Source organism: Aquarana catesbeiana, linkage group LG01 (genome assembly GCF_042186555.1).
Source record: "Aquarana catesbeiana isolate 2022-GZ linkage group LG01, ASM4218655v1, whole genome shotgun sequence".
NCBI classification, from domain to species: domain Eukaryota; kingdom Metazoa; phylum Chordata; class Amphibia; order Anura; family Ranidae; genus Aquarana; species Aquarana catesbeiana.
This window is the reverse complement of record NC_133324.1, coordinates 749,344,812-749,358,428: the sequence shown is the minus strand read 5'-3', so window position 1 is coordinate 749,358,428 and position 13,617 is coordinate 749,344,812. Positions and strand designations below refer to the sequence as shown.

The following is a 13,617-nucleotide window of genomic DNA, read 5'->3' as shown; positions in this document are numbered from 1 at the left end:
CTGACTGGAACCCGACCGTCATTGAACGGGGCACATAAAAGGGCCAGGAGAGTGGTAGGGAACACCAGGTAAAATGGATGCAGCTCCTCTCAAATTAGGTCTTGAGATCCTAATGCACATATAAGAAACAAACACAAGAGTGCACCCCCATCTAGGTGTAGCGATTTAATTAAAAAGGCATAAAAAAAACAATTAAAATACACTCACTAGGCAAAAGTAGATCAAGGCTTGTCATAAACCCATATAGACCTTCATAGGATCACTTAGCAGGCACATGGCTGGTTGAAGTAGAGTTCTTGAAGGAAGTGCAGCTGTCAGGCTTCAGGCTGGAACATCAGCATCAGCAGTTTCCAGAAGTGGCAAGATGGCTGCGGCTCCAAAACAGCACATCTCTTGGCTGGGTAAAAACAGGAAGTGGAGGGGATGTGGCTACATGTTTCAGGGCAGAAAGGAGGGCCCCTTTATCGGACATAATTGATGCTTATGTTCCAGCCTGAAGCCTGACAGCTGCACTACCATCAAGAACTCCGCTTCAACCAGTGGCGTGCCTTCTGAGCTCTGCAGCCTTATGGTGATCCTATGAAGGTATATATTGGTTTTTGACAAGCCTTGATCTGCTTTTATCTAGTGAGTGCATCTTAATTGTTTTTTATTCCTTTTTAATTAAATCGCTACACCTAGATGGAGGTGCCCTCTTGTGTTTGCTTTCTCTAATGTGAGTCCGTTTTTTCTACTAGTTCTCTCATTTCTTCTGTTCTGCACTAGACTCACGGGTAAGGATGAGCTCCGGCGTGTTCGCATGGCGCACGTGCCGAGCCCGCCAGGAAGTCGGCACGGCGCAGCGCTAATCACAGGCAGGGAGACATTTCCCGATCTCTGCAGCCGCACATCGGGAAATGTCTCACTGCTTGTGATTAGCGCTGCCCCGTGCCGACTTCCTGGCGGGCTCGGCACGTGCGCCATGCGAACACGCCGGAGCTCATCCCTACTCACGGGTAACAACCAACTCCTTAAAGCTAATATAAATGGTACTGTGGATTCACATCATGCTGTTCACACATGTAAGGGAGCTTGTATTTAGCTGGTTGTTGGAGCCAAAGTGCCCAAGTCCCCGCCCTATTGTTCTTGGATAGTACTGCTACCTAACTGCTGGTAGTTTCCCTTCACCATACTTGTGCCAAACTACTGGTCGGAGGGCCACACACAACATCCCTGGCCCTAGGCTTTGATATTTGAGAATAAAGGAATGTCCACACATGAAATATATATGCCAAACTTTACTGTAACTTCTCAAAGACGGTGTGACATCTAGAATGACTTTGAAATACTGACAGAATTCTTTGTCGGGGAATGTTATACACAGGAGCAGACATTCTGAAGCTGTCATTAGGCATGGAACGCCAGCAGATAATTTTTAAACCATTTACATCTCCTCTCTCCTTGGGAAAACCACAGAGTTGGGACCACTTCCCCATGTATACTAAGTCCACACCATTCAACTTCTGTCACTGAGTCTAATCAAGGCGCTTTTCTTTAGTAGACATATAGTTACATAGCTAGTCAGGTTGAAAAAGGACACAAGTCCATCTAGTTCAACCAAACTAGTTAGACCAGTCTCTTTCTCCATGTTTCATTCTACAGCTCTGCCCAGCCGGGCATGCCAACCGATGAAACACTCATACCCAGGTGTACTAGTAATCACTTTAAAGGACACTTAGTCTGACCTAAAAGGCCCTTTGCACCCTGCTCACAGTCCACGTCCAGAGAGAGAAATAGTTTGGGGTGTTTGGCTCCAATGCCCCGTCTCCTAAGGCTCCTCCTGGCATTTATATGGGCATTAACTCCACACATTACATCTCTAGAGGAAGGTCTACTCTTAAAAGGGGACCTAACATCCAATTACATAGTTCCTTTTACCACCCTATTTTGAGACAGAGCCACCTAGTAGCAGACTAACTGCACCTGCTAACATTTAACCATGCATAAAGGTATAAAGAATGCAGTGAGAGCTATATCAAGAGTGTCATCTGCTGCTGGTAGGGAATAGAAAATACACCCAATGTCTGCTCGTAGGCAATGAATAAGTAAAGCATGTTTTCTAGTAGTAGATAACTACTTGCTGCCAATCAAAAAGAGTTATCTCTCAAACATATGAATCCAAGCAGTAAAAGGCATTGCAGGCTCACCAGAGTGTAGAAGAAATGGTGTAGGCTGCTTCAGGAAAACATGCTCTGCCCGCCAGGAAACACTTAATAGATGTAAATGTAATCTGAGATAGAGACGTGCCTGTTGCCCTGCATGGGCTGGCAAAGGAGATAATGCAAGCAATTTTTAAATACAATTTCTTAAAATTTACAAATTATAAATACATTTCATAACATAACTGGCCATGTGAAATATTAATGTTACTGATACCGGGTTGGATACAGATCAGCATTAGAAATCTCTTTGAATTTCAGGTTATGTGTTCAGCATCTCCCCTTATATATCCGAACCACTGCTGATTTGGGAGTGGTGCCGCTCTGAGTTTATGGTCACATGGACAGAACGTATGTATTTGTTTAAGCGCTTACTTTGCAATGCATGCTGCAGCTAGTAACACCTCTGACAATGCTTGAGACATTGTGACAAATCTTCTGTAGGGGACCATGGGGTGTATCCTTGAGAGCTAGGCTGCTAACATGGTGCTTGGGGACATATATGCCTTATGGAAACAGGAAGAAAAGCAGCGCCCATTAGTTTAATTTGCTCTTGCAATGAAAGAACAGAGAGGGGGGGGGGGATATAAGTCCTGCATTTTCTTTCAAGTACACATTACACTTTCCCCTTCTTTCACTTCACTTTCCCTGCACTCTCCTTAAAGTGTTACTAAACCCACAAGAGTAAAATCTGTCTATATATGCAGTAATGCATGCTTGTTATACGCAATGTGGGACCTAAGGGGTTAATCCTCTGCATTGTGTGAAAAGGCTGTTTGGTCCTGTCTTCTCTGATCCTCCCCTTCTTCCACTGACCCAATCCATATGCTGATAGTACAGAGCCTTTGGAGTCATTACACATGATCAGTTTGGGGTGTATTGCTAGAGAGGTTTTTCTTTTTCTTGGGAGGGTGCATGTGATCAGTACAGGGCCAGTCAGCACTGTCCAGACAGAGGGACAGGGGTCATGCAGCCTCATAGGACAGAGTAGAATGAAAACTCCTCCTACAAGCTTTGACCAGACACTGATAGAAGTCACAAGACTGCTATATATTGCTGATGAGAAAAGGTATTTAGCAGTTTATATTTACTAAAATAATTGCATTTCGATGCCCTGTGTACTGTGGGAGACCTGATGTAGTGAATGCAGGGTCCTGGTTTTAGTAACACCTTAACTATTTATGATAAGCCTGGAGTCCAACCTTAAAAAAAAAATTGGCTTTATAAAAAATTAGCATACAGAATGAAACCAGTAACATTGGCCTTATGTTAAAAGTTTCAGACACTTTGAATACTTCTTTAATTTAGAGTGACTTTATCAAGAGTTGTGCAAATTCCTTTTTACTTTCATTAACCAATGTAAAATGAATCATTAAAAAGCAAATAAATATGAGAACAAACAGATACATTTAGTGCCTGAAATAGACTTAATCTTTCACTGGATAATGGCACAGTAAAATCATATTCATGACTCAGAATTTGTAATGAGCTGATAATTTCTTCTAATTGAGCTTTTAAATTTCATAAATGAGCCACAAGTGACATGTATCTCATTAAAGAGCGTATGAGATTCTACAATGCGGCTTTATAAGGGAGCTGCTACTTGTATGGATGGAGTTAATCATGCTAATCCACAGGGATTGAAAGCTGGCGAACCCCAGCAACAAAAAGCAACAACAGGATGTTAAATATAGAACAATAAAAAAAAGTCAGATAAAGTGCCAAATAGCTGACATCAAATAAGGGCTGAGCAGTATGATGTATTTTTTATTCCCCTGGAAAATGAGTTAAAAGTTGATGGCTCTGGTAAGGGGTGCTGAGTGATCCTTGATGTAGCTCTCAGCCAAGAAAAAGGAAATATTAAGTATAAAGAATGTGCGGTTAAGAGTATAACCCAATCGGACCGGGGGGGGGGATCAAGATCAAAAGGTCTCCATGTGAGTACTTGCTTTATGCCACTGCCACTGTTTTGATTGGCCAGAAAATGTGAACTTGTGTATTGAGTTAATATCGTGTTCCAAATACTCTATTAGAGGTCTTGAAATACCTGACATCAGTCAAAAGCAGTTTTTATAGCCCTTGAAGGTAAACTAAATCACTTACACATTGTTCAGCTTACGTTATGCAGGCAGACTAGCCACAATGCAAGTCAGATATAAAAAACATTTATGATATATTACCACCCGAATTCCATTGCCATCACAGTTAATTAGTTAGTCAGTAAAACCTGGCTTAGACCTCCAAACTTTATTTTCATGTGAGGTCAGCTGCCACAGTTAAAAAAATAAAAATAAAACAAGCTTTCAGTGTACTAGAACCTTGATTACTAGCAACGCACCAATAACCGATCATTTGGTATTGTTTTGTTACATTACATGTAAGTGATGTAACTCATAACAGAGATCAAGCATGATTTAAGATGTCATATCCTGAAAACAAAAAGATGCACCTTGGAGTCTAAACTTTAGACAACATCTAAAAATACTAGTGCTAAATAGTGCTAGAGCGGCACTACATTTCATAGAATGTTTGGATGTGAACAGCTGTTGTGTGTGTGAGTGATCCCAGTGTTCCCCAGTGGCATCAGTCATTCTCTGAGTGCATTCTCGTATGACTATAAAATAATTTAGCCATATGGATTTAGATGTGCATAGGGAAGAGCGTGGAAAAGCATGATGAGGAAGATATTGTATGTAAATATTCAGGAGAACAAGATCCAAGATGTCTTTGGGCATATACACAATATTTCACACAAAGGGAAGTAGAGATAGAGTTATAAAGGCCAAGTCAATTCTGGATATGGCATTATGTGAATCGGAGCGGCAAGAGAAGATTTTATCTTCTGCATGGTTCTCCTGCATATCTATGTATTGTGACAGTACGAGGCTCTGTCACTGTGAGAAGATAGGAAAATGTGTCACAGGATTTGCATTTAGGGTAAATGCGACGTTCCAGACTAGTGTTTCTAGGCAGAGAAAGCTGTGTATTTGGTTTTCTCTGGATTTTGCAGCTCTGGATCTGAACATTCAATCCTGTGTCCGAGTTTTTCTAGACAAATGCAACCTGGCTGAGTACACATGTGTGCACTGTCTTTATATACTCAGGTCTGATGATAGCTCAGGTCTCCCAGTTTGGAGACAGCTGGAGGAGTGGAGGAGATGGAAGGTCTCATCGAGGGGCCAGAGGGCCCAGCCAGAAGCCAAGAGACAAAGGTTCTCAGTTCCAGGAGTCAGGTTGGCTCCTATCGGGGTGTCAGGAGAACCTCAATCTATAGGCCAGAGGTGGGCCATGCAACAGGGTGCTGTGACTAAAGGCTAGAGAGCCAGGTATCCAAGAAAGTTGGACAACACTGTCTGAGAGACTGGTAAGAGGTACAGCGTGGTACAGCAGTTGAAGCTGAGTAAGTAATTTTCCAGTGTTTGTATATAAGTCATTCATTTGTGAACTTTTGCTTTCTTTCAAATAAAAGTAGGCTACCAACCCATAAAAATAGTTCCAATCTGCCGCGGATTCACCTTATAAACGCATCTACAATGAGCGCCCACTACCCTATGTGACAGTATCTAATCCAAAAAGCCACCCTGAGGCATGTTTGAGCTGTTCAATTTATCTATTGTTGCATCCAGGATGGCAGTAACCGTTTCCCGACCGCCGCACGCTGATGTACGTTGGCAGAAGGGCACGGGTGTGCAAAAGGGCGTACTCGTATGTCCCTTCCTAATCCCGGGCTAGCGGGCGTGCTCACCGTGCGAGTGTGCCCGTCGGTCCAGCGGACTCGATGTCCATTGGTGGCTGCGATCGCGACGAGGAGAGGCAGAAAGGGGAAATGCCTACAGTATGTAAACAAGGCATTTCCCTGTTCTGCCTAGTGACATGACAGGGATCTACTGCTCCCTGTCATCGGGAGCAGTGATCTCTGCCATGTCCTAGGTAGTCCATGCCCCCCTACAGTTAGAACACGCTGAGGGAACACATTTAACCCCTTGATCGCCCCTAGTGTTTAACCCCTTCCTTGCCAGTGACATTTACACAGTAATCAGTGGCTGTTTTTACCTCTGATCTCTGTATGAATGTCAATGGTCCCAAAATAGTGTCATAAGTGTCCGATCTGTCCGCCGCAATGTCGCAGTCCCAATAAAAATCGCAGATCACCACCATTACTAATAAAAAAGAAAAATGATCAAAATGCCATAAATCTATCCCCTATTTTGTAGATGCTATAACTTTTACGCAAACCAATCAATATACACTTTTTGCAATTTTTTTTTTTTTTTACCAAAAATATGTAGAAGAATATATATCAGCCTAAACTGAGAAATAAATTAGTTTTTTATATATTTTTGGGTGATATTTATTATAGCAAAAAATACAAAAATATTGCTTTTTTTTTTCCAAAATTGTCAGTATTTTTTTGTTTATAGCGTAAAAAATTAAAAACGCAGAGGTGATCAAAAACCACCATAAGAAAGCTCTATTTGTGGGGAAATAACATTGCACAACCGCGCAATTGTCAGTTAAAGCAACGCAGTGCCGAATCGCAAAAAATGCTCTGGTCATTAAGGGGGTAAAATCTTTTGGGGCTGAAGTGGTTACAGTTGCCCAAAAATGATATAACTGGGTAATAACATTTATAGGTAAATTTGATCCAGGGAATATCCAATTGCCTCTCGGGGGATCAGGAAGGAAGTTTTACCCCTGCTGGAGCAAATTGGATCATGCTTTGCTGGGATTTTTTCGCATTCCTTTGGATCTGTGTATAGGATTGTGCATATAGGATTGTATGATTTTTTTTTTTTTCTGTTTTATTGGTTGAACTATATGGACTTGTGGACTTTTTTCAACCTGACTAACTTTGTAATAAGAGGTAATCTCCAGGACCAGGAGCGTCACTTTATAAAAAAAACTAAATCAAGAGAGGGAAACATAATTATTTGCTAGGGTTAGGAATTTCTCAGCTATCAATAGTTTTAATATAATATGGGGGCCCAGGAGGTCTATTTAAGAGACATAGGGATTGATTTACTAAAGGCAAAAATACTGTGCACTTTGCAAAGTTGCCCTCTGCAAGTGCAGATGTCCTGGAGCTTAGTAAATGAGCAGAAGCTCCTCATTTTCCCCATTTACTAAGCTCTGGAGCAACTGCTCTCGCAGAGTGCAACTGCACTTTGCAAAGTGCACAGTCTATTTTCCTTTAGTAAATCAAACCCTCAGACTCCACATGAGTGTTGCATAGTATGGGTTGAGTGGAATATTTTTACTATCCGAGATTTTTTAAGAACCAGACTTTTAGAGCCTCAGACTATGGTGTTTATTTACTAAAGGCAAATACACTTTGCACTACAAGTGCACTTGGAAGTGCAGTCGCTGTAGATCCGAGGGGAACATGCAAGGAAAATAAAAAACAGGATTTTTGCTTGCACGTGATTGGATGAAAAAATCAGCAGATCTTCCCCTGATTTCAGATCTTCCCCTGATTTCAGATCTTCCCCTCAGATTTACAGCGACTGCACTTCCAAGTGCACTTGTAGTGCAAAGTGAATTTGCCTTCAGTAAATCAACCCCTATGTCTCATGGATGCTTACCTTTAGCAGGTGCAGATCTTCAGGAGAGCCTGGAAGCAGCTTAGACATGGTGAGGGAGGCATCATCCTGTGTTCCTGCAGCATCCAAGTGTTGTGGCAGTGCAGTCTTTCTGCCTGGGTCAGAGTGTGGTAGTCCTGACCTGGGAAAGACCGCATATGCTCTGCCCGCTCTTGTTCATGGTGGAATCAAGCAAGCTTTTTTGGCTACCAAGGGCTGTCACATTTGAATGATTTTCAAAAGGGTGCTATGGCAGGTGAAAGTGTGGGGCACAAGGTTGATGTACAGCTGGTTGTAGGCAAGGAAACAGAACCAGATGAATGGTAGGCCATAGTAGATGTAACAGATCTAGAGATCTAACATGCTTCCAGTTCTGCCATCAGGCCACCTCTCTGCATGGCCAGGAAGACCGGGAGATGATGGAAGTGCCAGCGATGAAGAGGTTTGTAATTTAAGTGTACATATTTGCACTTTATGGCAAAAACCCCAGGGGCTGCAATTTTTTTATGTGGTTTAGTTCTGTTTAGGCAGGGTTTTAATTTTAAAAGTTGGACAGATCCACTTTAAGGACTATGTGTTATTTTAGTAGCTGTCAGATATCTGCAAACTCAGTATTTGTTATAAAAAAAAACAACTATATATATTAAATATAAACTGCAGTTATTCCTGAAATGGAGTTCAAAAGTATAACCCATCACAAGCATGTTGATATTCATACACATAATAAGTTGGCCAACATCACTTTAATTTGGTATAAGTAAGATTTATTAAATGTCTGCACTGACTGTTCTTTGACCTTACTTTATAGAAAATTGTGTTTCAATGCAATTGGAAAATGTAACTACTGGCAGCAATGGCATTTTTAAATTGATGATTTCTTATAAACCTGGGGTTGTTATAATGTTTCTCTGAAATGCTACCTATATGAGAAAGAGATGTTTATTCTCATAAGCAAGATGCACTGCCAGTGTTACATTTGAACACAGTAATTTAAAAAAACAAACCTGGCTTTTCTCCACTGCAGTCAAGCAAGCTTGGTGACCAACCAGCCCAGCTGTGATTGGGTGAAAAAGGAGCAGCAGCACATTGAGAGGTTACCCCTCTGCTCTCATCTCCTGTAAGCAAACTCCATGGGGTTTATTTAAATCGTTTTTACACAAGATTCACATAGATATCTCAGGATTCAAACAGGATTTTTAATTGAGTTTGTTGGAAGGCAACATGGTTTAATATCATATTTCTGGAGTTTCTCGGTCAAAGTTACTGCATTTATTGGTAACAGTGTTTTGGTATTATCCAGTTTGAATTGGATGTGTCATAGATCTGTTACATATCTGTTTCCTATTCCCAAAGATTAGCCATACTAAAACTTTCAGTTCCATGGCTTTAAAGAGTAAAGGTCTGATGTTCTTTCTGGTTGATACCAGGTCAGGAATGTAACAAGTTGCACATCAAAGCTTTGTACCATATCTGAAAAAGATCAGGCCTCCATCAAGGCGGAACAAAGCGTGGCTCCGGACCGGCTGATGTTATAATGCTATGCAAGCAAGCTTGAAAGGGACCATAGCTGACAAGATGATTGATGAATGTCCTGCTATAGAAGATCAAAGGACCAAAAGGCATTGAAAATATATAGACATGATACATGGACAATGCTGCCCCCAGAGGCCAATACAGCAGGACGGACAGTAATATAATATATTGAGAATACTGCCCCATAAGTACTGTGATTCGTCAAAAGTCTAAATGGGATGGCAATGGGGTTGGGTCTGGATGGTGTATGATTGAAGTATAAAAGGGCTGAACGAGTCTGAGAGCTCCCTCTCTACCTTTTTCACTCTTGGCTCGTGCCTGGGCCTCATGGCTCTCTGTTACCATCATTTTGAGCCCAGCCGAGGAGACAATATCTAGGGGACAGCCTTTGCGATAAGTAAATGTGATGTTCTATTGTTATATGCTTTGTAATATCTTTCTTTAGTATTTTCATGTTGGCGTTTTCCGATTTTCTTGGGAAATAAATAAGACGTTTTATTAAGCAACGTGTTTGTTTTCATAGCTAACCTTATATTATTGTGCTATCAACAGTAACTATCTGAGTTTTACTAGACTAGCTAACTATAGGAATAGACAAGTTAATACATATATGGAATAAATAGAGGGAATCCATAACCACCCTCAGATAATATTTAGTTTAGAAGTTATTGCAATTCCAGATTTTATTTCAGAATTCAATTGGAAAAAATGTGTAAATCTTAGGTGAAAGTAATGTAAATTGTGTGTGACATGTACAAATAGACCTCCTAGTGTGAGATTGACAATACTGTACAATGCCTTTGCAGGGGTCTCAAACTGGCGGCCCTCCAGCTGTTACGAAACTACAAGTCCCATAAGGCGTTGCAAGGCTGACAGTTGCAAGCATGACTCCCACAGACAGAGGCACGATGGGACTTGTAGTTTCGCAACAGCTGGAGGGCCGCCAGTTTGAGACCCCTGCTTTAGAGCTTGACTAACAGTGCTGCCACTTTCCCACTTTCCTGCTGGGAAGGGGGTTATTATAATTGCTACTATAAAGACAAACTGGACTATTTAAAATAATTTAAAGTAGAACTCTAGACTGGTGATTCTCAATTCCAGTCCTCAAGGCGCCCCAACAGGTCATGTTTTCAGGATTTCCATTATTTTGCACAGGTGATTTGATCAGTTTCACTGCCTTAGTAATTACCACAGCCGTTTCATCTGAAAGAAATCCTGAAAACTTGATCTGTTGGGGCACCTTGAGGACTGGAGTTGAGAAACACTGCTCTAGACAAACAGCTAAATACACCGTCAAATGATATACTGTATAAGTTTACTGCTATATCTACCATATTTTTTTTTTTTTTTTTTTTAGTTTAGGCAAGCTCTTGTGATTAACACACCTCTGCTAGTTAGAAACAGCATTCTGCTTCTTCCTGGATTACCATAAATACTTACTATAAGGCCATTAGTGCTTGGTGGTGCCCTTTCAAGCTGAGGTGTAAGGCTCCATCGGCACTCAGCATAGTAAGGATGCCAGCATAAGAAAAACCCATCCAGTGAGCAATAAACGTATATGAATGAAACCACCGCTCATGGTTATATATGGAAATATACTAGGTCAGCTACGTGCTCACTTGACACAGGTGACAATGCTTATTTAGTGAGGATTCTTGGGACAGAGGGGTGCAGAGAAACATTTATTGCTGAATCGGGGATTTGATTTGCTTAATCTGGATTTAGCATCAGATATAGATTAAGTGCATGTTACATAAAAAGGAACTCGCCCACCCGTTTAATCCATTGCTGCCCCTCCATAATAATCCAAAAGCTTACACACTCCCATGCTGCCATCTTCTTTGTGATGTCATGAGGAGGCTGGTTGTCTTATCCGGGTTCTAGCAGCCAACATCCTGATAATGCTCGCCGTGCATCAGCAGTGAGTCCTGCTCAGCCCCGAAGCCTCCTGGGATCCATATCATGGGTATTCCATGAACTGGAGGGAGTGTCATTCTGGCATAGGCCAGAAAGGCAGAAGCCCAGTCTGCACTCCAAAGAAAAAAAGCATCTCACTTAAAAAAAAAGGGGGGTTAGAAGCAATATATTTAAAAAAAGTATAACATGATTTAAATGTCTTAATGGGCCAGGTTCTGTAAGATCAATGGGGCGGCTTCCTGGACCCTTTCTGCTTCTAGTAGCAGTGTTGCTTCATTTGAAAACATTCATCTTTGGAGATCAGCCCATGTCATTTTCCCTTTACAAATACCAAGGCAACTATGAACTTCAATTACCTCTCTGAAAAGAGGGCATCATGATGGTCGCAACAAAAGTGTCCTTTGATGAATAATATCTTATTCTTCTGCACAGACCTCTGCCCTAGTTTTCTGTAGTAGAGAGATCATCATGCACAGATAAATACATTTCTCCGAGCTGTATCTTTGCACATAAATGTTAGAGACAGCGACTTCACAAGCATGAAAAACGATGTTGCACTGCATCACTGTCAGCACAGCACATTGACAAATGCAACGCTCAAAGCCATGGCCCCATTTTGTCAACAAGTCAGAAAGGGCTATTGGACAGCAATGCTGAATCGTATAGTTACGACACCGTCCTTTCATTCATTGAGTGAGGTGCTTTTTATTGCAGTCCATATTGTGGTGTGGGGAAAGGAGAAAACATCCAAATCATTACAAAATTGTGGAGGACAAAGTGTTGTCCAGAACAGAACTAATCATGCTTTTTATTATTTCCCTCAATCTGTGTACCTGCCAGACTTGCTTGCCCATTGTAATTGCATCTGTGATGGGGATTTCTTTTTAAAGAGCACCCACTGATACCTACTGAATATTAGCCATGCCCGAGGATGATGTACCTCTATCCTGCATAACCGGAGTTACAGACACTTGAATAGAAGCTAAAATGTAGTCATCTTATTTATTTTATTTATTTCAGGTACTTATATAGCGCCGTCAATTTACGCAGCGTTACATATCCAGAGAAGAATAAGAATACCAAAAGAGATAGCAAATATTTCAGATTGTGATCTACAGAATTAAAAGCCTTATGCTTACCATGGTTGTTTCCTGGATCGATCCAAAGCTGTTAATAAATATGTTGACTACAACATCAACTGGAATACCTGAAAACAAATACAGGAAATGGAAAAAAAAAAAACGAATTGTTTATTTATTTATTATAGGTGCTTATGTAGTGCTGTCAATTTACGCACCACTTTACATATATATTATACATTCAAATCAGTCCCTGCTCTCCTTACAATGTAAGGTTAGATTTAGGACCTCTTCACACCAGCCCACACACATAATGCGCCATATAACACACACACTGGTGGTGCGATGCACTGTTTAATTCTCTTAACTTTATTGAACGTGGTATAAAAAAAAATTGACATGTGGCGACATGATTTGCGCACACCACCGCACATCTATGGTGTGAACAGGGCACATAGAACAACTATTTTCTATGTTAATGCAGCTCAACGCACCAGGTGTATACTACTACTACTACTACTAGGTATATACTACTACTACTACCAGGCGTACGACTATACATTGGCATTTTACCATATTATGTGAGACTTAATTTCACAGAGAGGGAGAGAATTAGAAAGAGTCAGAGTGTGACCAACTACACTATAACAGTCCATTTTTCTCCTTTATTTCCAATTTATTATTTCGTTATTTTTCTCCCCTTGCAGTGTGCCATTCTGTATCAAAAAATAAAGCTGGATGGTCACATAGCGGACCTTCTTTAGAGTCTGTTCAGTAAAACTGACCATAATAACACATCACCCCAAACTCAACATTCTAATATGATGCTAAGTCAAGGACTGCACCATTTAGGGGCACCCCTAGGAAGAGATAATGAGTGATTACAATGTTAAAATGCTTATTGTCAGCCAAGAAAATATTCCAACCAAGGGAAATTTTGCTTGACTTCACCAGTCTTTCCCTCACATTGGTTCAGAGCATCGTGAGAGTCACCCAAGAAAAACAACTCTTCAGAGTGCTTTAGCTAATCAATATCTCCCCAGCTGCCTTTCTTGGGGTTCATTCACACTTGAAACTGATTAAGTAACACAACTGCTAACACGCATATTATAGTATGTAGCAGGTGCTGCTTTACTATGGCAGATTTATTTTTAATGGGCCTCAATGCAGGAGAAACCACTCCTACTCGGTTATCTTTTTACTGCAATGCACTGCATTGCACCACAGTGTGCTCGGTGGATTAGCTTGTATGGTGTTAACCTGCATTTTACAGGTGCTTGCAGTTGTGCGAATGGGCCCTTAAAGTGCAAT

At 41.1% G+C, this 13,617-nt stretch overlaps 1 protein-coding gene across 1 annotated transcript in view; it reads right to left on the bottom strand.

Moving 5' to 3' along the window:
* Window positions 1-13,617, bottom strand: part of GLRB (glycine receptor beta) — a 234,172-nt gene that overhangs the window by 86,731 nt on the left and 133,824 nt on the right. The window contains exon 4 of the mRNA XM_073605686.1: window positions 12,367-12,434. Coding sequence (XP_073461787.1) covers window positions 12,367-12,434 — 68 coding nt within the window. The remainder of the gene's footprint in view (window positions 1-12,366; window positions 12,435-13,617) is intronic.